Source organism: Tamandua tetradactyla, chromosome 8 (genome assembly GCF_023851605.1).
Source record: "Tamandua tetradactyla isolate mTamTet1 chromosome 8, mTamTet1.pri, whole genome shotgun sequence".
Taxonomy (NCBI): Eukaryota; Metazoa; Chordata; class Mammalia; order Pilosa; family Myrmecophagidae; genus Tamandua; species Tamandua tetradactyla.
The window spans coordinates 19,195,418-19,218,627 of record NC_135334.1 but is presented as its reverse complement, the minus strand read 5'-3'; the positions used below and the strand labels follow the sequence as shown (position 1 = coordinate 19,218,627).

At 46.3% G+C, this 23,210-nt stretch overlaps 1 protein-coding gene across 3 annotated transcripts in view; it reads left to right on the top strand.

Moving 5' to 3' along the window:
* Positions 1-828: 828 nt before the first annotated feature.
* The window catches only part of SORL1 (sortilin related receptor 1), a 180,985-nt gene continuing 158,603 nt past the window's right edge, over positions 829-23,210 (top strand). For 2 of the 3 annotated variants that reach the window (XM_077112638.1, XM_077112637.1), the window contains exons 1-2: positions 829-1,179; positions 18,163-18,279. In XM_077112638.1, the coding sequence (XP_076968753.1) occupies positions 895-1,179; positions 18,163-18,279 (402 nt within the window). In that variant the 5' untranslated portion in view covers positions 829-894. Of the gene's footprint in view, positions 1,180-6,412; positions 6,516-18,162; positions 18,280-23,210 lie in introns of those variants that run through there. The other variant, XM_077112639.1, reaches the window with a different exon arrangement.

Sequence of the window (23,210 nt, the reverse complement as noted above, 5' to 3'; positions counted from 1 at the left end):
GCCCCTTCTTGCCAGCAGTGGCAAGTTTTACAACAGTGGCTGGCTGAAGGGACTGGTGAATGTTTCCATTAGATTGCTAAAGGTAGGGCAGTTCAGTATCCAGTCACTTTGGAGGGGTGGCCAGCAAGCCACAGTGCTGGGGCCCTGAGTCAGGCACAGGTTTCCATGGTGCAAGGACACACTGTATACCGGTATAATTATCCAGGTGCTGCAAATCCCTTCTCAGATTTACCCTCGCTTTTACTGCCTCTGTGCAAGGGGTATGTTTACTTTGCGTTTGGGGTGAAGAGAATTTAGGTTGTTCAAAGGTGGTTCTTGGTTGCATCCTCTATTCAGATAGGTTTGGGTGCCTAGAGTAATTGAAACTGTGTGAGTTGCACCATCGGGCTGGCTCGTCTGGACTCTAATTTGCCCACTGTGTGTGCCCGGAGGTAATTTCTTTTTGGCTCTCGCATCTTCATTAGAGGTGGAGTTGGGGCGCGACAGGGGGCTGTGCAGCCGGGAAAAGGGCCTGGCCACGGCGTAGGACGACCTCGACACGACCCTGGCTAGGAGGCCACAAACTCCAGGTAAAACCAACGCGCCCCGCGCAACTCTGAATCCCTGTGGGGTGAACGACGAAGTGCGTCCACCGGGAAGGAGACGCACCCTCGCCGGCGTTCGCTGCCTTGACTTCCCCATCCCTCGGGCTGGGGAGGGGCCGGGCTGGCGAGCGGAAAAAGTCCCACGTGACGGCGCCGCGCCGAGCGCTGAGCGGGACCCGGCGGCGGCGGCAGCGGCGGCGGCCTCGAGCCCCAGGAGCGGTGCGCGCGCCCAGGCCCAGCCCGCGTCCCTGCCTCGCGCTGCACATTCTCTCCTGGCGGCGGCGCCACCTGCGGTAGCGTTCGCCCGAACATGGCGACAGCGAGCAGCAGGAGGGAGTCGCGACTCCCCTTCCTCTTCACCCTGGTTGCGCTGCTGCTGCCCGGGGCTCTCGGCGAGGTCTGGACACAGAGACTGCACGGCGGCAGCGCGCTCTTGCCCCAGGACCGGGGCTTCCTCGTGGTGCCGGGAGACCCGCGCGGGCTGCGGCTGTGGGAGCGCGGGGATGCCCGCCGGGCGATCCGGGTGGACGAGAAGCCCCTCCGGAGGAGACGGAGCGCTGCCCAGCAGCCAGAGCCCATCAAGGTGTACGGACAGGTGAGAAGCGTTTTAACCTTCCTTCCTCCGGCCCTTTCCTCAACCCTGCACTTCCTCTCCCCCGCATCCATCCTTTGCAGTCGCCTCCCAGGTGCAGGCACCGCTGGGGACTTCCCGGCTTGCACTTGTTCCCCCCCCCCCCCCCCCGCATAAGTACAGCCGTCGGCACTTAAATTACATTAATCTTGCCTTCTTCCTGTCGGTTTTTGGCAAACGTTCCAGGTAACTCATGGGATGCAGTGCCTATTTCTCCGGCACTATTCCGGCAGGTATAGGAGAGGTGCAGCTTCATTTTACCTCTAGATAAAAAAACAAAAAACAAAAAAACGGGCTTTCTGTAGTATATCATCAGTTGGCAGTGAAAGCGAGCGCCCTGCGGTTGCAGCACACTTACACAGAACACCGAGAGGAGGGGGTTTCCACACTTAGCATTTTCAACCACAATAAAGGTGGGCAAACCTAAAAGCATGTCGACCCTCTTGGAATAGCAAAAGCAAGAGAGAGCTAGAGAGAGAGAGAGAGAGAGTGAGAGTGTGTGTGTGTAAGGACTGAATCTTGTGTGTGTGGGGGGGTGGGGGGCACCGAAGCCTACCTCTTTCACCCCCCACCTTTCAAGGTATTGACGATTTTGGACAGGAATATACCCTGTGGCACCTGGGATTTGAAAATACTGCAAGAGTTTTGGGGATGTTATGATCCAGTATGTTATTTATTTCTATCCAGGCAATGAGTTTATTAGATCATAAGTAACATTAATTTCACTTTTATGTCCGGACTTACTGCTAGAAATTGCAAACTGACTTTGTAGATTAGTTTTAGCATTGGCAAAATTAATTTGGCTGCTTTATTGCCTCATGATCCTTTCTGTCCTGCAGTTAAGATTGACATCAGCCAAACTGGAAGGTCTGTGGGGAACAAAAGCAGGGACAGGAGGAGGTGGTCAGTGTGCACATTTGCTCCAGTCAAATTGTCCCCATTTAACGTAGAAATTAAAAGGTTGGGATGAGCTCTGCTGCTCTTCACTTGTTTTTGCCTTAGCCATTTCTTTACAGAACATACAGAGTCAAATGTTAAACCCTTGGAGCCTGGAAGACCCTTATAAACCACCCCACACTATTGTGTCATTTTGTTGAAGAGAACGAAGCTGGGAAAGGCGAGGTGACAACCCCAAGGTCACACTGGCAGGATTGCCTGCTTTTTTAGTTTTTGTCTGCATCCTCTGTGAAGTCTCCGTGACCTTTGGGTGATCAAATAGTGACCCTGTTTTATACAATGCTCCTTAAAGATCTCCTTCCTAAAACAATATATCTGGTTTAAAAGGGGTGGCGGAGGGATGGAGGTTGAGTGGGTGAAAGTAATTGACTTTTTCATCCATCTTACGCTCCTGGGCAAGAGTGTGTGTGCCTGTGGGCACGGATTGCTGGGGCCGGCTGCTGCTTGGTTCCCTCCAGGGCCCAGTTCCTTGTTCCCCCCACCCCCACCCCCATCTGAAACTTCTTTTTTGTGTTGAGAAGAAGTCAGCAAGGTCCTTGCTCTCTACGGGGCAGCATCAGGCTTGTGGAGGGTGGGGAGGAAGGAAGAGAGAATCCCTTGTTCTTTGAGTCTTCCTGGTCAGCCTAGCTTTGCTGCAGGCTTAAATCAGCTTTCTTCGGGCTGGGAGTGGAAAGGGGTGGGAGATACGGCTTCCCAGGGCTCAGGTCCCCTGCTGCTGTAGAATTGGCACACAGGTGCTACTTCTTCCTTGAGTTTGGTTTGTGCAAGCTCTTGGGGATTTGTGGCAAGTTCAAGATGAACTCTGTTCTCATGGGAAGTGACTCCAAAAACCTCGGCTTTTAAGCTTCTGGGCTAGCCAGATTTTTAGATTCAGTGGGAGGATGGAGAAAGAAGTAAGCAGCCCGATTCCTTCCTAAGGGAGAATTCTTCCCCAAGGGTGAAGACAGCTTTTTTTCTCCGTTGTGACTGCTTTCCTAAGCCATTGTTCTCTGTTGCCCTGAGGTTAATAAAAACCACTGCATTTGAATGCTTAAGCATTTGAGTTAGATAGAAGGAAGAACTTCTGGGTATTGGCTTTTCTTCCACAAGCTTTATGTGGTGCAGACCATTCTGGATGTAGGTACAGGAATCAGGGACTGAAGGGCCGTGGGGCAGCCCTCTTGCTTCTCTGGAGTAGGTCACATCTAGTTTGGAATGATCGTTCTAGCTGGGGCAACTGCTTGCCTCTGCTTTCCCTGGGACAGACCCTGGGACAGACCCTGGGACAGACCCAGTCATCCCTGCTGGTTTTGAGTAGCGCCCTCTTCACTCTCAAAGGTGTCAGGACGTAATTTATATGGCCATTCTGCTTGTAGTGCAAAGCCAAACTCCACTTTACTCTCCCCCTCCTCCTTTTTAACTTTTAAACCTGAGGATTGCAGCGTTTATCTGCAGAATTGCTTGAACTGAGTGTGGTTCTGTACAGAAGTATGGGTACAGATAGTGGGGTGGGAATATGATTTCATCCCTGCTTTCAGAAAACTTACAGTTTAAGGAGAAGGTAAAGCAGATGCAGATACAGGCATGTAAACGTAGCAGACAGGAACCAATATGCACAGACACAACAAACCAGCCACAACTCAGCTGTTTATTAGCAGGCTGGATGGTATGGGAGGGCTTTGGGAAGATGGTGTGATAGGACTTGGTGGGGGGGTGGGGGGGGTGGGGGGGGTGGGGGGGGTGGGGGGGTGTCTCAGGGCTCAGATACCCTGCAGCTTCTTGCCCTCTGACCTTTGGGGGAGGCTAAGAGAATGGCTGACAGTGCTGATTAGGGCTGGAAGCGGAGCTGCCTGAATGAAGAAGCTCTACAAGGCTATTTTAAGGCCACCAACTTCAGGGACAGGAGGGAGTCAGGCTTTCGCAGGAAGGAGATACCTGCACCCACGAAAAAGGTCATCTGTGTATTATAGGCTGTGCCCATTCTTTTCCCCACTGTTTGCTAACCTATGCTTGATTTCTAGGGCCCTGTTTTGAGAGAGGCTACTTTCTGCTATGATTACTTAGAGGCATGTTTGTAATCACAAAATATCAGTCATAGTGGTGAAATAATAATTTGACATCAGATATTAGGACCGTTTTGCCTAAGTTCAAAGTTTGGAAGCCAAGTCACTTCTGAAAAAGGCCAAGCCCAAGAAGAGGGATTATGTAATACTTGTCACACTGATTGTCTTCCTGATTGCATGCCAGGTCCATGCCTCCGTGCCATCACATTTCCTCTTTCCCCTCTGCCTGAAATGGTCTCTCCCCTCTCCTGTCCTGGCCTGGAAAAACCCTGTTCCGTTCTTCAAAGTCCAGTACTGAGGTTACCTCCTTGTATTCCCAGACTCTGCTGGGGAAGTTCTTTGGAGCTTGGTCCGTGGCATTTATTGCTCTATGTTATATAATTTGCTTTCTGAAGGCATGGATCAGATCTATCTCTCCTATCTTCCCCTTAATGAATATTTGTGGGAGAGACCTGGGGGTAGGAAGAACATTAAAATGATATAAAAGGTACTTAGAAGGGGAACTGTGGTGAACCCACAAATAGGTAGTGGGAATTGGCTCCTTTGAGAAGCCCTGATTTTCCGGTCTTTCCTGGGAGTGATTTGAAATGGGGAGCTGGGTTTCTGTTGTACAGACTCCCACCTTGTAGGGCTGTCATACTGGTTTGTGCTAATGGTATTGTTGTGGGAGAAGATCCTGTGGAATGAAGCGCCAAGCCTCACGGGACTTACAGGTTTATTTTCCTTCCAACAAACTACAAACTCTCTGTTCATAATTTGGGCATCTTAGAGGACAGGGAGTATTCAGTGTCCTGATTTGAGACTGAAAATAAAGTGTCTGTTACAGCCCAGGCCCTGGGGACAAAGGGCCTCCTTTAGGGTGGAATCCTGTTTGGCTTTAGATCTCCTTTGAGTAGATGATACGCTTGCTTGGGGAAGAATTGACTGGCTGATCCTGAAGTTTGGCCACTCGATCTGTATGCTCCCAAGAGATGAGAAGGCCAAGAGGCAAAGCATTTGCCGTTTCAAATTGGCTTCTATTGAAGGTGAAGGATTGCTTGGATTTGGCTTGATAAGGGCTGTGACCTTGAAAAATTCCTCCTGGTTCCACTTGGCATCTCTTCTTATTGCAGGTGGTTCTGTGCCCAGCCTCTGGCCGCTCTTGTGGTTCATAAATAGCGTGCATGTCTTGGAGGGTGGAGGGTGAAGGTTTTAAGAGGTGGAAGGAATAGGAGGAAAGGAGACTGAGAGAAGTGAAGAGCTGAACATGAAAGGGATGAAAGGAAGAGCCATCCAATCCCATTTGGTAGGTAATACATGTCTGTGAAACAAAATCTGTACAAAAGTTTCCAGAGTGACAAGTACATTCCCCTTCTCTGATGTTCCTTATTCAACCAGCGCCCCTTCCCCATTGACAACCGGTATCGTCACCTTTTTAATATATATCCTGCTAGAAATGGCCTATGCATATGTAACATTTGTGTACGTAAAATCTGAAACTTGAGTTATCAGTGGCTTTCTGTTGTCTATAACCCCTGAGATCATGAATAATGATAATAACTCCAGTTCTTACTATATATGTATTTATAGTATTAGGACTGTGACGTGTCATGGTATAAAATAGGTTATTTTGCTACTCTTTCCCAGGGTCGGGGAAAAGAAGACCCACTCTCCTTTCCCTTTGAGGCTTCCTGCGGGCCAGGAGAGCAGCATTAGATAACTCTCTTCTGGACAGTCCTCCAGAGGCATAGAGCCTGGATTTGCCGGGATGTCTTAGAAAGTAGAGGTCATGGGTTTTAACTCATATTCCTTTGAAGAGTGTTTTCTTTATGTTCTGTAAAATGAAGTTAACAGCGTGTTTCATAAATTGCTTTGAGACCTAGGATCCAGGAGGCAGCTCCTAAGAGCTGCTAACATCCCAGAGCAGCAGGTGTGTGTGTTGCAGAAACGTTTCATTGTCAGATGGTGGCCTGTTCCTCTTAGATGGCAGCCACCTCTGTGGCGGTGTTTAATCCCAGGGCAGAGAGGGATGGAGCCAGCCTTCCACCCTCCAATGGAACAGAAGGACACGGGGGCATTCTGATAACTGGGGAGCAGGAAATAAAAAAAAATAATGAATTTTCCATCACTATATATTTAGTTAGTATTTTTTTTTAAGTGTCAATTTACCTTTGTAACTCAATTTTGCTTAGGCCAGTGTTAAAATGAGTTTGCCTTCTCCCAGCAGAAACCAGCTGATATGGGAAGTGGCCAGCAGAAATTTGCTCGGGGAAAACCGGTTTGGAGTTTTGACAATAATTCGTGACAATAATTCAGATACAGGTAATTGAGAGGCGATTGCATAGAAATATATTTAAAAGCTGAGGTATTACTTTGACTTCTCCATTTATCTGGATCTAGATTTGGTTTGGATATTCGGTCTGGGCTGTAGTGGATGGGGGTGGGGGGCAGTCCCCATTCTGATACACACAGGATCTTCTTATGCATTTCCAGGTCTACCAGAATCCATTGGCAGATGGCATATTCAGTCCAGCCACGTAGATGATGCAAAAAAAATCAATCTCCCTAGGTTCAAAATGAGCTGCAGTTAATTTCAACCTAATTTATTGGTTTATTAACCTGTGAACCTTGGGTCTTCGAAGAAGTGGCGCAGGCAGCCTTCTAACACTGAAGTAGCTGATGGTGCTAAAAACCAGGGAAGGTGGGGTAGGCTGGTGACGGAGGTGCCTCTTAGGGCTTCAGCCTATGTTGCTGTGTGACGTGAGGAATACTTTGTATATTTCATTAGAATAGAACTGCATAACCACCATGCCCACAGCAGTGAATTAAAAGTAATTACAGAATTCTATTATCCACTGGGTAATTGCCCTAATCATGGTGACAGCCAGGGCCATATCACTGGCTGTTAACCGAGAGCTGGAAGGTCCTACTTTGCTGGCCTCATGACAATCCTCGAATAGAAGGCTAGCCAGTAGAATTTGCTGGCATGTTGGAAATGTTTCTTGAGTGCACTGCCCAGTATGAGAGAGCCACTTGCCATTTGTGACCACTGAGCCCTTGAAATGTGGCTAGCGTGACTATGGAACTGAGTTTTCTTTCATTGAATTTTTCCAATTTTTTTTTTTGTTGTTGTTGGGTGCATGGTCCAGGAATCGAACCCAGGTCTCCTGCATGGAAGGTGAGCATTCTACCACTGAACCACCCGTGCACCCTCTTTCATTGAATTTTTTTGTTTTTTTAGGTGCATGGTCTGTGAAACGAACCCTCATTTAATTTTAACTAAAGTTTAAGTAGCCATGTTTGGCTGTGGCTACTGGATTAGAAAACACAGGTCTCCTTTTTCCAGTGGTGAAGCAACCATTTGTTCCATCACAAACAGGGGAAGGAGAGCAGGAGCCAGATTTGAGGGCTATAGGTGGCTGCTGACTGCCAAGTTAAATGCGGAGACAATGGCCTTTCTTTCCTTGGTAGGAAAGCCTCAGAGGACACTGGAGGGTTGAGTATGTACCTCGCAGTCTCCTCTATAAGGGAATGTTCTGGACAGTTGCCGCCGTCCATCAGCACCTCGGGTGATGGAGGCACTCTGGAGAGCTAACCAAACCTCTGTGCCTTCACTTCTGATTTGGCCTTGCATGGTCCCCTCATACCCGGCCTTGGCTGAAGTTCGTGCAAATCTTGCATGTGCTGTTTAGCAATGAAAGATGTAAACAGTGCCTTAACTGTGGGGCCATCTCCCCCACCCCTGCTCCTTTGCTTCCTGTGCTCTTGTTGACTTACCTCCGTCTTGCTGCGTCTGTCTTTCGTCCCTTCAACCCTTCAGGCTGGCGCGAAGACAAACAATACGGGCGTGTGGTCTTCATTAGAAGCCCTCCACCCCCCTGCTCCCCCACCCCTGCCTGCCTGGCTGGCCCTTTAATGTAGCATGCCACTGCAGCCGCTGCCGCTCCAGGCTTTTGGCCTGGAAAATCAGGACCCTTCACAATGATTTATCTCCAGTCCCTGGAATTAGATTAAAAACACAGCTACGAATTCTCAGAAAGGCAGGCTGATGTGATTACGTCCCAAATCTGAGTGGCACACGAGGGCAATAAAAAGATGTATGCATATAAATGCGTTTGGTGCCGTGTTGGAGCTCATGTTCTATTTGTTATCCGTTTTTGTTTTTGATTTTAAATGAAGGATGGAACTGATATCACTTCTTTTGTTTAGGGAAGTCTGTTGAGTAGAAACCCTCTTCCCCCCAAAAAACTGGGGTTGGAGGAGAGGGGGAACTTTGAGAAGGAACATGGCTAGGGAAATAGTTATGGTGAAATAAATGTGAGTTTTGAGCCAGAGAGTGGGTCCTGCCTGAGTTGGGATTTAATATGTTTGTGTGTTCAGAGGGTGGGCTTCCTTTGGTGGGCTGTGGAGATGAAGGCATAGTGTCCTGATAAGATTTTTAACTCTTTGGAAACCTCTGTGCCCTGGGCAAAGTTTGGGTGGTCTGAGAGCTTGGGCTTAAAGCAGCCCCAGTAGACAGGCTGCTTCAGGGTCTGAACCCAAGGAGATAGGAAGTGGGGGCCCATAAGATGAGGGGCTTTACCCGAAGCTGTGGGGTCTGGCATCCAGGGAGTGAGGGACCCTGCTTCTCTGCGAGCCCAGGAGATGCATGGGAGATGGGTCCTTGTGGGGCTTTGGAAGGAGCTGACAAGAGAGTGAGGTTACTGGGGAGTTGGCGAGCAGCCTGCGAAACTGGAGTGCTTGGAAGAGATTGGATGCTATAGACCTGTGCTCGATTAATGGAGCAACATGAGACTGTCTACCTGTGTCTTCCCTCATCTGTATATATTTAGTCCCCTGAAATGCTCTCACCGTGTAGTAAAAGAAAAAAAAAATCACAGTTAACTGTGCCCGTGGTTTGCTGAATTTGGCAGGGTGTGCTGACAGCGGTGGTGATGGGAGGTTACCCCAGGAACAAGGCCAAGGCATTGAAATGAAGGAGTGGATGTGGGAGATTGGTTAGAGGTGAAGGAGCTATCAAAGCAAAGTTGGGGGAGTACAGCCGTCTCAGGGGTGGGTCTGGGGGCTTCCTCCTGGGGCCTTGACCCCCTGGCAGCTCTTGCCTCTCTGTTGGGTGGTTTGGGCTTGCTTTCCGGTTCTCTCCACTAGCCTTGTCCAGAGCTTCTCTCACAGTGACGTAAAGAAGGCACATGTCAGGTCTCGAGGCTTTGGTTCTGGGATGCAGCGTTTAAATGAATGTCCTTGGCGATGAGGGAAGTGCTATAAAACAGTCTGCCCGCGCCACTGGAGCCTTGGGGGGCAGAGATCGAATGTCCCCCACGTCTCTGAGCTCAGCTAGGAAATGAGGGACAGACTCCCCAAGAGCTGGACTTAGGTGCCATTCTGAGCTTGACTCAGGCATGTGGTGTTTTGTCATTTTTCACTCATAGGCCTCTGTGCTCTGACCCTGGTGATGCTGCTCATGTTAGTTTAAGTGGTGCTGTTTTGTAAAGATTGACTTGTTTTGTAGAGGCATATTTGGTAATAGTAAGAAGTAATATTTCAGCATTTTGAAGTTTATGAAATATATTTTTGTGCAGTATCTCCTTTGGTTCTTAACAATAGTCCTGTAACGGTGGGAAGATAAGAAATCTTCAGGCTCCGAAAGGTGAAATGACTAACCCAAAGCCATCCGGCTTGGAAATTATAGAGGCCAAGACTTCTGAGTTATTTCACTTGTACTGTGGTCCATTTGCCTCCCATAAATAATACAGAGAAAGCCTTGCTTTCAGGCAGAGGTGCACAACCTTTTTGTGGCAAAGAACCACCCCCTCCCCCCCACAAAAGAATCTCCTGGAATTCCACCCTCCTCTTGGCTCTTGGTATTCTGGTTGCATTGCTTTTCTCTTAACTCTCAGATGCTCCAGATCCCTTCCATTCCTTGCCTTTGCTATTTTCTTCTCCAGGTTTGCCTTGCTCTTCTCTGCCCCACTTCCCTACACCTTTTCTCCCTATCCTTCTGCGATATAGGTCAGGTCTTCAGCAAAGCTCACTCTCTCTCTTGCCCTTGAGGTATGTCCTTTGTTTAACAACTGTAATTTAATTATTTGTGGAAGTAGTTGCTTAATGTTCATTTCTCCTACTACTTTAAGGGCCATGAGACAGGATTTAGGCCTGTCTACTCTTTTCCTAACACCAACCACCATATCTGGTATATAGTAAGTGCTCAATAAATATTTATTGAATGAACAAGGTGAAGGGCTATTTAGGGCAAGGTTGCAGAGCCAAACAGGAGAGTAAGGGAGAATGAGGGGTCTGGACCCAACCTGAAGGGCTCATAGAAATAGCTTTGGGTACATACGTCAGCTCAGCTTAGGGTGCTTGGCAGCTGGTTAGCGCTGTTGGGAGGGTGCTGCGGTGCTCCTTCTGCCTGTGCCCTGTGCTGGGGCCCTGCCTTTTCAGCCAGTGTGGAACCCCACCCCTGAATCTCTCTGTGGTCATACCTCATCTGCGAAATGTGGAAATTGACATAGACTTTTTAAAAAGATTTTTTATTGTGAAATATAACTATATACAGAAAAGCGATACATTTCAAAGTACATTTTAAACAAGGAGTTTTAGAACACATTTCAAAGTCTGGTATGGGTTACAGTCCCACAATTGACATAGATGTTCTTGAGATCCTTTCTGGCCCTGATATTTTGCTGTCTTTCTTACTTAACAACTGATAAGTAAGGGGTGATTACTTTTACAACAAAGAGATTCCTTTTAATAGAGGAGACCTCCTGAAACAGCAAAGCTTTAGTACCTGCTAGATGACAAAGCAGGTTCATGAGGAGGAAGGAATGGCTGCAAGTGGTAGAAGGTAACAGGTTCTATCTACCAAGAATCAATCAGAAAAGATGGGTCTTGGAAATGATACTGCAAGTCAATGAGGATATGGTCGTCTCCCTTTTGATGAAAAAGAAAGGAAAAGGCATAATTTTTACCTATAGGGAGTACAGGGCTCCAATGATGTGATTATAGTGTAATGCTAGGGTTTTAGTCCAAAGCTGTTCTCAGAATTGATGCTTCAGCTCCATAAAGCAGTTGTCCATCCCTTTATTTCCCCATCTGTAAAATGGGCAGACAATTTTATGCTACTACTTCTGTTTATCAGCAGTGTAGTTAATGAGCATCTTGAGCAAACCCAAAGTCAAATGAGCGAGCTGAGATGGCACAAGCAGGGGCTCTCTGCAGGGAACTCATAAACTAGATTTCACCTCTCCTTCCCAGGTGGAGAGTCCAGGGAGGCTAATGAGATTGCTAAATATAGCAAGGACACCCTGGTCTTGAAAGGAGACACCGCAGGGTGATTTTGTATACCTAACATTTAGGTTCTGCAAATGGCAGGTTTGAGAAAACCTTGTTATTCTTGGACGTCGAGAGCCTGCCTTTGGTTTCCTCAGGCCATCGTAAAGTTCAGAGGATTTAGCGGCTGCTGCCCTCGTCACAGTTGAAGGACAGGATATTTGTTTTATACTTCATTGTAGAATTTAAAAAATGCCTCTTTGTATTTCCCTGCCACTGAAAGAGAGAAGTGAACCAGACCACTTTATTTGTCCTCCTTGAACCTGCGTTCTGGCAGGAAGCTGTGCCAGAGCAGTGAGGGCTGCAGGCTGGGGCGGGGGTGGTTGCGGGATATCCTGATCTTTGGGTTTGACCAGTTGGAAAAAAATCATGGCACAGGAAATGAATGGAAATGATATGTGACCCACCCCCTTAAGGGTCTCCACTTACCTGGATAAGCCTCCAATGACTGTACAGAATTTGGTTATTTTATTATGAAGCTCTTATTATCAGTTTTGACTTACAAAACTAATTTCCTCCGAGAAGAAGGGCTGTGCGCCCTCAACAGGTAAGAGACGATTAAAGAATCGCAAAGGGTGCCTGGCACCTAGTAGGCCTTGATGCAGATGTAATTATAATTAGTAAGCACATGTGTGAGCTGTCAGCACTCCTGTAAGATAAGCAGCGTGTCTTCCCTTAGGTTTACAGCCACTGGGCGTTTCGGTTGGGTGGCTGCAGTTTCTTCCCCTCACTCTGTATGATATAATAGGAGGGAAGACATTTCACCTTTTTGGATGGCCGGTCCATGCTGGGGGGAACACTTGAGAGAGGCCCTGTGCAGTGATTTGGATCTGTTTGAAAACTATCCAGAGGTGTGTAAGGGGGTGGGTGGCGGTGATTTTCCCCAGCTGGAAGCGGGCACCAGCCCCCAGCCCGTGGCGATTCCTCCAGCTGGGGACCGCGCCATGCCGGGTGCAGACCTCAGCCTGCCTCCTCTGTGACCCGTTCTAGCTGCATATTTTGGTGGCAAGAAGAATAGAGATGAGATGAAAGAAGCCCTTCTTAAGAGTGGGAGCTCACGTGTAGGGGAGCGGCACTTGGCAAGTATCATGTTCTTTACAGGTCTGAGAGTTTTAAATAAATTAAATGAAATTCACGTGACATAAAATTAATGGTCCTAGGGTGGGCCACAGTGGCCCAGCAGGCAGAGTTCTCTCCTGCCATGCCAGAGACCCGGGTTTGATTCCCAGTGCCTGCAGAAAAAAAAATTGTACTGTTCTGAAGTGAATATTTGGTGGCATTTATGACATTCACAGTGTTGTGCAACCACCACCTCTCTCTCGTTTCAAAACATTTCCGTCACTCCACAACCCCCTTTCCTATTAAGCAGTTGCCCCCCACTCCCTCCTTCCCCAACTCCTGACAATCTGCTTTCCGTTTCTATAGATTTACCTGGTTTCTGGATATTTCATACAAATGGAGTCATGATGTATAGCCTTTGCATCTGGCTTCTTTACTCAACGTCACGTTTCTGAGGTTCATATACTCTGTACCATGCATCAGTGGGTCATAGAGTTTTTTTAAACTTTTTTTGTTGTATAGTATAACATATATACAAAGCAAGGAAAGGAAAAAGCATTAGTTTTCAAAGCACATTTCAACTAGTAGTTACAGGAGAGATTCCAGAGTTTGTCATGGGCTACCATATGATCCTCTCATATTTTTCCTTCTAGCTGCTCCAGAATATAGGAGGCGAGGGCTTAAATATTTTTTTTATCATCACAATCTTTTTTAGTGAAAAATAACATATATACAAAAAAGCAATAAATCTCAAAGCATGGCATAGAAATTAATTGTAGAACAGATTTCAGAGTTTGGTATGGGTTACACTGCAACAATTTTAGGTCTTTATTTCTAGCTGCTGTAAGAGACTGAAAACTAAAAGAAATATCAATTTAATGATTCAGCAGTCATATTCATTTGTTAAACCCTACCTGCTTTGTATAACTCCACCATCACCTCTGATCTTTCTCCCACTGTTTAGGGGTATTTGGGCTGTGTCCATTCTAAGCGGATCATAGAGTTTTAACAACCACCCCAAATACCAAAAGACAACACACACCCCAAACCCCACCCCACGCCCCCCAAAAAGCAAGTTTCTTTGGACTATTGTTGCTGAGTCCCATCTCCTACCAGGAGGCAGGGGCAGGACTAGATTCATCGTTCCCCAGATAGGCTGCATTTGAGACACCTCGGTTGTGTCGTTTAAAAATGCTGATTCCTGGGCCGTGGGCAGAGGGGTTCTGAACCAGGTCCTGGCGGGGCCTCTCAGGTGAGAACGCCTGCACCAGGTGACCTCTGGGCAGCTATTCCAGCTCCAGGATTTTTTTTGACTCTCTGACCAGATGAGCCCTGCTGCACCTGAGACACCATTTGTTATTTCGGATGCAGTTCCTGTGTGCAGAGATGTCTCTGGCATGTGATTTTTTTCTCCTGTTTGCCTTCCGAGGGGAGGCACTTGGCCCCCTCCCTGTTGCTTTTACAGTTCCAATTAAATGTGTCTCATTTATCAAGCTCCAGCTACTCCCTCCCTGTGAGCTAGAGGAGGCGAGAAGGAAGGTCGCTCAGGCCCCGGGGCTGTGGTTATAACTGACTGCACTTCAGTGTTACCTTCCTGGAAAAGCCACCTTCCTAGGCCAGCATCTTCTGGGTCCTCCCACCCTACCTCCTTCCGTAGCTGTTTATGGGTCTGGGGTGAGCCTGGCCGATGAGAGAGATCTGGGAGCCTGCAGCAGCCCCAAGGGGGCCAGTGACGGTGCTAGCTCCAGGGGGAAATCTCTGCGGATGGGAGAAGAAACAAACAGACCCGAAACCTCTGATTAAACGGGGAAGGATCTAGCCGGGGCTGGGTGGGAGACCTGTGGGTCCTTCCCGATCGCCAGAGCTGCCTTGGATCCTCTCCTCTCTCGGTCTCCTCCCATGGAGAGCTAACAGGAGACCCCTGCTTTGATGTCTTCTTCCTCTCTTTATTGTGGAAGATAGTGGTGCTGGAGGTGGCGGGGGTGAGGGTATGGGGGGGGTGGGGGGGTATGGGGGGGTGGGAGATGGAGAGAGAAAGGTGAGAGGGAAGATCTCATTTCTTCATGTTCATAGGATTTGTGGCCCTCCAGCCTGCCTGCTGGCCCTGCTTCCCTCTGGCTGCATGCTCCCCAGGCCGACTTTGGCTTGTGCTGGGGTGGGGTAGGGTGGGGTGCGGGGGGATGGGCATCTGGGCTGCTTCTGGATCAGCTGTGACTCACCCCCCCCCCCCCCCCGTGGCTCCGGCTCACCGGGGATCGCTCATGTGACCAGGATGTGTGTGCTCATGCTGAAATCGTGCCAGTCTTGGGAGCGGAGCTGTTGGTGTGAGTGCGGAATAGCCCTCTTACAAGCCATTTTCTTGCCAGGGATTGCCACTCTCCCCCACCCCCACCCCCACCACGGACTGTTGGAATTAAAGGGGCATCTAATTAAAAAAAAGTTTTTGAAAATGATTTCCAAAGGTGCTTCACCCAACCTTGCCTTCTTGGCCGGCTTTCTTTGTTGAAAACAAAACCAAACAAAAAAAGCCCTTGGCTATGTCAGTGCTTGCCCTTTGTGCTCCTCTCATCCTTTCCCCTCCGCTAGGATTGGTTGAGGGAGTCTCGTACATCTCGTTTGCTCTGAGTAGAAAGACTCCAGCAAGTCGTGTTCAGAACTCCTTCCCGCTCTGATCTCTGAGAGCTTTGTAACCAGTTCAAAGTATTATCTGATCCTTACCCGCCGCTGGAATGTCCATTTTGACAGGTCGTCTTGGAGGATGCTTGAGTTGAGTGCTGGCGGGGCGGGCGTTTTCATCCCAGACCCTGGATGAACGTGGGTGGTTCTTTCAGGTACCTTTATTGTACTGACATTTGCAGAACTGTCTGTTTATTCCTTTCTAGTTCTGAGGGTGAGGATGCTTTTGGAGGGGGAGAAGACTTCTGGCCTGAGGCAGCTGTGCTGGTGGGCGTCTGAGCCACAGATGCTTGCAGAGTTTTGCAGATTCTTCCCAGAACTTGAACTGGAAGGAAGGAGGGGGACAAGGGAAGGCTGGAGAAAGGCTTCAGCGGCTGGTGGAGATTCCCTTAGCTGTTTCTCTCTGTAGATTCTTAGTTAAATTATTTATTTTGGGTTTTTTTTTAATTGTTTTTGGTTTGTTTTTAAATTTACACTGTCCCATGGATGAGTTTAGCTAACTGGGAATGGAAAGGGACGTTTTTGGAATGTCATCTTTTCCTTAAAAACACACACACACACACACACACAAACCATGGTTCTTTTTTTCTTGAAAGAGGGCTCATTTTAAATATTTTTTCAAGAGTTTGGATTCTGGGTTAAATTAGATGCAGGTACTTCAAACCCAAAGCAAATAGTTAAGGATTAACCCGTTGGTCATTCTCTCTGCCAAGTTGTGGGCACAGGTGTTTCCCCTCTTCCTTGCAACATCTGAGAGCACCTCAAGGCGTGGGTGGGGAAAATCAGGGTGAGTGAGGAGAGAGGAGCTGTGGGGAGGGAAGGGTTTTGTGCTGCAGAGCTTTGAGAAGACAGAAAGACAGCTCAGAGGGCAGTTGGCCGAGGCTTGAAGTTTGCAGCAGTCCCAGATGAAATGTGCAGACTGTAACGTTTGGGGACTTTTTAAAATTTCCTTTTACATGTCCCAGAAGATTGTTGTGGTTGAGAAGGCTGGTGCAAAGGCTTCTCTTGGACAGGCATTCTTGATGTAGGGGGGTTTTTGGTCCTGATTCTGAATTACCCCTGCCCTCAAAATTTTCATATGTAAGGCCAATAGTTTGCTGTCCATGGAGAGAAGATGAAACGTGTGGCTTGGTTGGTCTAAAATGGTGGTGCCTGAACTGGTGACTGTAAGTGAAATAAGAGAAATAAAGGCAATGTAGTTAGTTTTTCATGAAGAAAGATAACTTAAAACAAAGACATATTCTTTATTTTAGGTTATTTCCTTCCATAGTTTAAGGTGTTAACATGTCCTTTCTTTAAAAAAAGATGGTGATTTTAGATAGTGGTTTTATCTGTCAGTAGGGCTCACTGCATAACAGATGACACCTGAAAGCTCAGTGGTGGAACCCAGTAAAAATAAAACTCCTAATTGTGAGAAATTAAAAATGAGTGTTACTCCAGTATTTACAGCAACATTATTCACGATAGTCAAAAGGTGAAAACAACCAAGTGTCTTTAACTGATGAATGGAAACACAAAATATGATGTCTCCTTTTCATGGAATATTGTTCGGCTATAAAAAGGAATGACGTTCTGGTGATGCAATAGCATGGATAAACCTTGAAAACATTATGGCAAGTGAAAAAAAAAACCCACAAAAGAACAAATATTGTATGATTGCACTTATATAAATATTGAGGATAGGCAGAAAGTAGATTAGAGGTTACCGGGAGCTGGTAGGAGGGTAGGTATGGGGAGTTATTTCTTAATGGGTAAAGAATTTCTGTTTGGGGCGAGGAACGAGTTTTGGTAGTAGAGGGCAGTAATGATAGCATAACATTGTAAAAATAATTAATGCCACTGAATGCTACATTGAAAAATGGTAAAAATGGCAAATTTTATGTTCGTGCGCGCACACACACACACACACACACACACACACAGGTGTGATAGGTTAGCGCAGCCTCCTTTCATCCTGTAGCTGTGCTCTCGACAGGGATCAGTGAATAGAGCCAGCAGATGGGAAGATAAAGCTGGATGGTGGCTGGCAGTTTCGTGGTGGTCCGGGCTGGTCGTGGCTCTGATGACCTTCCCTCGCCTGTCATCAGCTGGGACTCAGTCCCAGGGCCACCCCTCCCTGCGGGAAAGCCTGGGGAATGGGTCTGGCTGTGTGTTCAGAAGGAAGAGCAAACAGATTAGTCAAGCTCTGACTCAGTGATTTTGCTAATGCCCTACCTGCCAAAATAGAAATTGTCAACCAGTCATCTGTGGTCCCTCCTTATTTATTTATATTTAATTAGGCTATGAAATCTAGAAGTCAGGTAACTACTGTTAGTAATAATCCAAAGGTCATTTTTTTGGGGTCCTGGGAAGTATTTCCTTACTTGGGTAAGCTCACAAATAAAACTGCACAGTGATATTTTCTTTATTTCTCATTATCAGCTAAGGGAGAGCAAGGTTGCCTCTAGGCCAGAGAAAGCACCGACTTGAACAAAGGTTTCAAAAGTGTGTGTTCTTTCTGTCCTTTGCTTTTTTTTTTCCCAAATGAGGGAGATATTTCAGTGTTTTTGGCTTAAACCTTCAGTGTTTATGTCACATGTGCAGAGGAAGGATGAGGAAAACGTGATTTTTGTGGTGTCACAGAGGACAAGAATAAGTAAAATAATTGGTTGTGCTAATGAGAGCCTGTGTGGAAGATTTTCTGCAGTCTAGTTGAATCCAAAATAGCAGGGATCAGGTGTTTCTTCTTGGGGAAGTTGAACTTGGTGGGATGTACTTGGAAGAAAAATAGTCCACCCTGGCTCAGTCCTTCAGATCTAAGAATCTTAGCCATTTCCACATGACCAAGGGAAAGAGGGTTTTGATTTAGGATGTTTGTGGCTGTCACTCGTGATTCTAATTCCTGTGTTGGTCTGACCTCTTTCAGGTTAGTCTGAATGATTCCCACAATCAGATGGTGGTACACTGGGCTGGAGAGAAAAGCAACGTGATTGTGGCCTTAGCACGGGACAGCCTGGCATTGGCAAGGCCTAAGAGCAGTGACGTAAGTATTTGTATAACCCTGGGCACGCCTCTGTGCCATTAGCCTGCCTTTTTCTGACCTGCTGGGGTTATCGTGCCAGAAAAAATAGTGGGTAAGTGGAAAATAGACTGGACAAATTATAGGACAGGGAAGCAAATCTAGGGAATAATACATCCTTTATTTGCTGAACACAGAGTGGTGGAGACAGTGTGGCAAACAGATTCATATAATGCAGGATTACTTTTGTGAAGTGGTAGATATGATCATGGTTCATTGTGTCTGCTCAACCAAATACCAGGCATGCATTCCTGGGCAGAGCTGCTTGCCTGCAGCAGCGCCAGGTGGAAGCTTAAGTGGTTTGTCCCATATGCTGATTTCTTGTAACTTGTTAGAGTTGGGTGAGTTGTTGAATCTGATTCATTTCTATTTTTAATTTCCATAGTCAGCTTTTTGTGATATTCAGTGGTTTGCTGCTTTGAAGACCTAAGACCAAGGGTTACAAACCCGAGAAGCTGGTCAGGTAGACATAAAGGGCTGAAGGCACCTCTGACTTTACAACACTCACCAATTTTAATCCCATTTGGGAGAATGGGAAATATGCCATTTTTCCAATTTTGAAAGATCATACAGGTTCAAGATGTATTTCACCTCTATCTTAATTGGGATGTGATGATTGATACTTGGTCCTGGTGTTGGAGAGATGCCAGGATGGAAAGGACTTTGGCAAACTGAGAACATTTGTGGAGGGGCTGTTCCTACTTGGCCTCGATGCTTTTGTCATTCAGAAAGGAAGACCCAGCATGGCCAGATCTTCTAAGTTTTTGAGAAAAGCCCAGAAGTCAGGATTTTTATGTGAAAATTCTGAGTCTTAAAAGTTGTCAGCTAATGTGTAGCTTTGTAAAACACTGTGTGGGCCAAGTAAAATGCATGGGGGCCAGAGCTGACCCTTGAATTCCAAGTCTGCAAACTCTGCTCACACCTTCTCCTTGAATCAGGGATCTAACATCAGGACCGGGTTGGGCTGTGGACAGAAAAACATATGTAGAGCTTGGTTGCTCTACACCCTGGCTGGAGGAAACCACTGGATATATTTGTGAACACTTTCACATCAGCCTTACGGATCTAGCTGTGCACAAGTGGGTGCTGAGCCATGGTGTATGGGAACCCCCTGCAGCAGGCAGCCAGTCTGGGTGTCATACTCTGGAGTGGGGTAGACTTGTTTTGGGTGAAGACTTTGGCCCATTTATAAATATGATTAGGGCATGCAAGTGACAGGTGTAGCCACAGACCGCAGCTTCTGAATGCCTGTTGGCCTGTGAGAGGGTCTTTGTAGGCTCCTGTTGTATGTATTTAGAATAGTCACTGCCAGCAGGCATCCCTTTTGAGCACAGGAGACAGCTCTATCCTATGCCATATTGTGAAATCCTCCTTAGAGCTTTTATACATTAAAAAAATTCTTTGTCCAGATTATATATATATATATATATATATGCAAATTAGGTCTGTAATTTTTTTCTTTTCTTCATAGCTATTATTTCCATAGTTTTGCTGGGAAAGCAGGAGCCTGGAGACATTAAGTGACTTGTCTGAGGTCACTCAGCCTGTCTGTGGGGTAGTTGGAGGTGATCAGAGTTACCTAATTATTACTCAGTAGGTGAGGATGTGGTTTTGCTAGGGTGATCAACCTGTGGCGGGGTTAGCAGTAAAAGTCCCACATTCCAGGACCCCCCCTCATCGCTGGGCAAACCAGGATGGCTGGTCACTCTGAGGATTGCCAGTCTACCCCAACCCAACTCTTACTCTCTCTGAATATTTGAGTGGATCTTACTAAGAGCCTACTGAGCATTTCAAGTTGTAAGCTGTTCTGGAACGAAATGTGTGGTAAGATTATAATGGGAAGGAAACAATGTCCAGGGGTAATGAATAGAGATGGCAGAAATTTCCTCCGCTATGCAGGCTACATTCCAGAGTTGGCAGTTGAGATGTTCTGATGTGAAAAGTTAATGCAAAAATAAATGATGACTCAGAGGCAGGAGTTGGTGGTGCTGAAGTCATAACAATCCAGATTTTCTTTAAAGAAAACTGGAAGCATGGTTCCTAAGGCTCCTACAGCAGTCCAGAGGGATAAGAACTTGTGCAAATAAGGAAATGTGTGAATGTTGGAGAATGGCCAAGGTCATGCATATTGAGCATATAAAAAGGAATGGATCTGGAGGCTGGAATCTCAGAACATTTGCTCTTAGAATAAAGAATTAATAATTGTTGCCTTCTGAATTTGTTTTGCTGGTCTGATTCCATGAAGAACTTCTCCTGCAGGTCTGATCTTTTTCTGTGATAAAAGTCTGGTAGATGAAAAGAAGTAATAGATGTTATTTATCTCGGCCCTTCATGATTCACTGTTTCTGTCCTCATGAGACATATTTTTACGCAGTGCTCAGTTGCAACAAAATTGGCTGAAGAGTGATCCAGAGATAGTGTCTACCAGAAGATCAGAATCAGCCCGGGACAGCGGCATGAGTGATGGGCCTCACTTGTCTGGTACCCAGAGTGGTGCATCATTGTGATTGGTGCTCCTGCAGCACAGGCCTGCTCACCAAGGGGAGGCTGTTCTCTGGGTGGTGGTGAAGAGCCATGCCTCTGAACTCTGCGTTTGAACCCTGGCTCCACCATTTGTTAGCCGTCTGACCTTGGGCCACGTTATTTACCTTCTCTTGGTCTTCTCGTCTATCAGTAACATAATATTTATAAAACCCAAGTGTGCTGATCTGTGGATCAGTAGCCTGGGTGTTTTCTGGGAGCTGGTTAGAATTGCAGAATCTCAGGTTCTGAATGAGAATGTGCATTTTAACAAGCATCCCGGGTGAGTTGTAGTAACGTTGAAGTTTGGGAAGCATTGGTGCAAAGTACTTAGCACGGTTTTAGAGGTAGATGTTTTTGGTACATTGCAGTTCTTTTTCCCCTCCTTCCCTTCCACTTCTCCCATCCTCTCCCCCCTCACCCCACCCCACAACTTCTCTTTCTCCTCTGTGTTGTTATCATTATATGGCTTTGAAATACAGAAGAGAGAATTTAAAACACTCTTCTTTGAAGGACCATCTTTATAGGTGAGAAAATGATCTGACTAGCAACTTTGGGCAGTTTAGTAGCTCCTCCCCTAGTTGTTTTTTGTTCTTTTGAATGTAGTGTCATATTCAGGTCAGAGAGAACTAACTGGTATAGAAACCTGTTTCTGGAGAGGAAAAACAAACTGCAGGAGAACAAGATGAGTGAGTACAGGGTATTTGTCCAAATTCCCCTGGAGATCACAGTGGACAGTGAGTTGGCAGCCTAATGCTGCCATGAAAAAAGGGGACCCATACCAGGATGTACAAATGGGGGTGCAGTATGAAAACATGGAGCCTGCAGCCTTCTGCCTTCCTGAACCCTGGCAGAGACCTTTCCTTGGCTTAGTCACTGTAAAGGAAAGTGGATTACTGTGCACCAGTCCTGGGTATGACCTTTGTCCTTTGGAGCATATAGTCTGTGTGAATCAAATAGAAATCAGAATTACAAGGATCGGATAAAAATATAGCATTAGAATTGTTCAGCTTGGAAAAGATAAGGTGATGAGCAATTTATGACACCTTCAGGCATAGGATGAACTCTTACATACTTATTCTTCATTTCTGTTAATTATAAGACACAAAGAGATGAGTTTCATTTATAGGCTAGTATTAATGAAGAGGGTTTTGGTAGTGGGGGTTGCTTTACCTCCGAGTGTAAGGTAGCGTGGGGAGGGGTAAGAATCCCTGAGAGTCTCGGTACTTTGATAAGGTAGGTCATTTCTTCCTTCCATCCAGAATTCTTTTCCAGTGCCTGGCCTGATATATTCAGTGGATGACTTCCTCTTTAACAGAGAAACATAAATATGTAGAAGAGAGCGTTTGCTAGAAGATGTCTTGCAAAAAATGGAAAGAAAACTGGATTTGAAATTAGAAGAACCTATCAGAGTTTCCATCTCTTAAATGGAAATAATTATTTATTCATCAACTCACTTGTTCATTCAATTCACTGTCGTTCATTTCCTTAACACATTCCTTTACTCAGGCTTTGGTTTATCATGATATTTATTCATTCCACATATCCTCATTGAATGCCCCTATGCCTCAGGTATACTGAAGGAGGCAAAGGGGAGACAACTCAGGGGTTTTCAAGATGAAGAAAGAAGAGAATAGTGTAGAGATAAAATTCTATCCTAATGTAAATTTATTATCATCTTTTTGCCTCTGAGGAGGCAAATTACATTGGCTTATCATACTCTGGGATGTTAGAGCTGGAAAGGACGTGAGTTCCTTTTTGGAGAAGCCATTGGTTTGCTCCATGTGACTTCAGAATCTAACAGCACCTCTTAACATTCTTTCTTGGCCAGGGGATTGGAAGTGAGAATCCTCCATTTCTTATCTACTCAAATTATTTGTGAACTCTAAATTTCTGAAGTTGCTTTTGTGTTCCTGTTTAGCCATCAGGAAAACTCACTATGCGAGTGCATGTAGTCCTAATAGCATTTCTTCTGCTCTGACCTGAATCCAGGCTGAGGGTCTGCCTTCACCCTTCTAACCTTGATACCTAATAAATATTAATACCTCTCATTTCTCTCAGTTTTCTTTGTACATACCTTGTGTGGTTCATTGTCGACAGGGGATATTTCCTGCCCACTGTGGCTGAGGACCACACCCTTGATTAAAAGTCTTTGTGGGATGGGTGCCTGGTTTGGGACCTGGCTCATTTGAACCTCAAAACATACTTATTGTTGAATCAGTGGGCAAGGATGCTAATACACTTTCAGGGGTTGGTCCAGTAGTCCCCATCCTTCTTGGGATTCACTTCTCATTTTTCTTTAATGCTTTTCCCACTTCTCTTTCCTACGCATCATTTAAAAAGTAACTAATCAGTTATTATAATTATTATATTCG